A 509-nucleotide genomic window follows, 5' to 3' on the forward strand; every position below is an offset into this window, starting at 1 on the left:
CTAGAGGCTATGGCGAGTTTGGAGTGGCTCAGGAAGTAGACTGAGCAAAGGTCCGTCCAAATAAGGGCTTCCATTTTAGGGCCTTTCTGGGAGCTGCAGCCTTTTCACCTCTCCTGCAAGCCACCATTTCCGGGACATGCTCAAGTCGCCCTAAGAAAGTTTCTCAAAGGATGCACCAGCCACAGGCGCGGGAGTATCCGCGGCGCGTGGAGTTTAAAACAAGCTGAAATGGAACGTGGGCCGCCCTAACCGCTTTTCTTTCCCGTTTGCTTCTTTCTCTTGCTGCTTCGCCGCCTCCCTTCTCCTCTCGGGCCAGGTGTGGTTCCAGAACCGCCGCGCCAAGTTCCGCAAGCAGGAGCGCGCTGCCGCGGCTGCAGCGGCCGCGGCCAAGAACGGCTCTTCGGGAAAGAAGTCCGACTCCTCCCGGGACGACGAGAGCAAAGAGGCCAAGAGCACTGATCCGGACAGCACTGGGGGCCCGGGCCCCAACCCCAACCCCACTCCCAGCT

The 509-nt window shown here is 60.1% G+C and overlaps 1 protein-coding gene across 1 annotated transcript in view; it reads left to right on the top strand.

Moving 5' to 3' along the window:
- PHOX2B (paired like homeobox 2B) overlaps positions 1 to 509 on the top strand; it is a 2558-nt gene that overhangs the window by 1882 nt on the left and 167 nt on the right. The window contains exon 3 of the mRNA XM_024731757.1: positions 317 to 509. This exon is cut by the window's right edge and continues 167 nt beyond it. Within this exon, the coding sequence (XP_024587525.1) occupies positions 317 to 509 (193 nt within the window). The remainder of the gene's footprint in view (positions 1 to 316) is intronic.

Source organism: Neophocaena asiaeorientalis, unplaced genomic scaffold, assembly GCF_003031525.2.
Source record: "Neophocaena asiaeorientalis asiaeorientalis breed wild unplaced genomic scaffold, Neophocaena_asiaeorientalis_V1.1 scaffold39, whole genome shotgun sequence".
Lineage (NCBI taxonomy): Eukaryota > Metazoa > Chordata > Mammalia > Artiodactyla > Phocoenidae > Neophocaena > Neophocaena asiaeorientalis.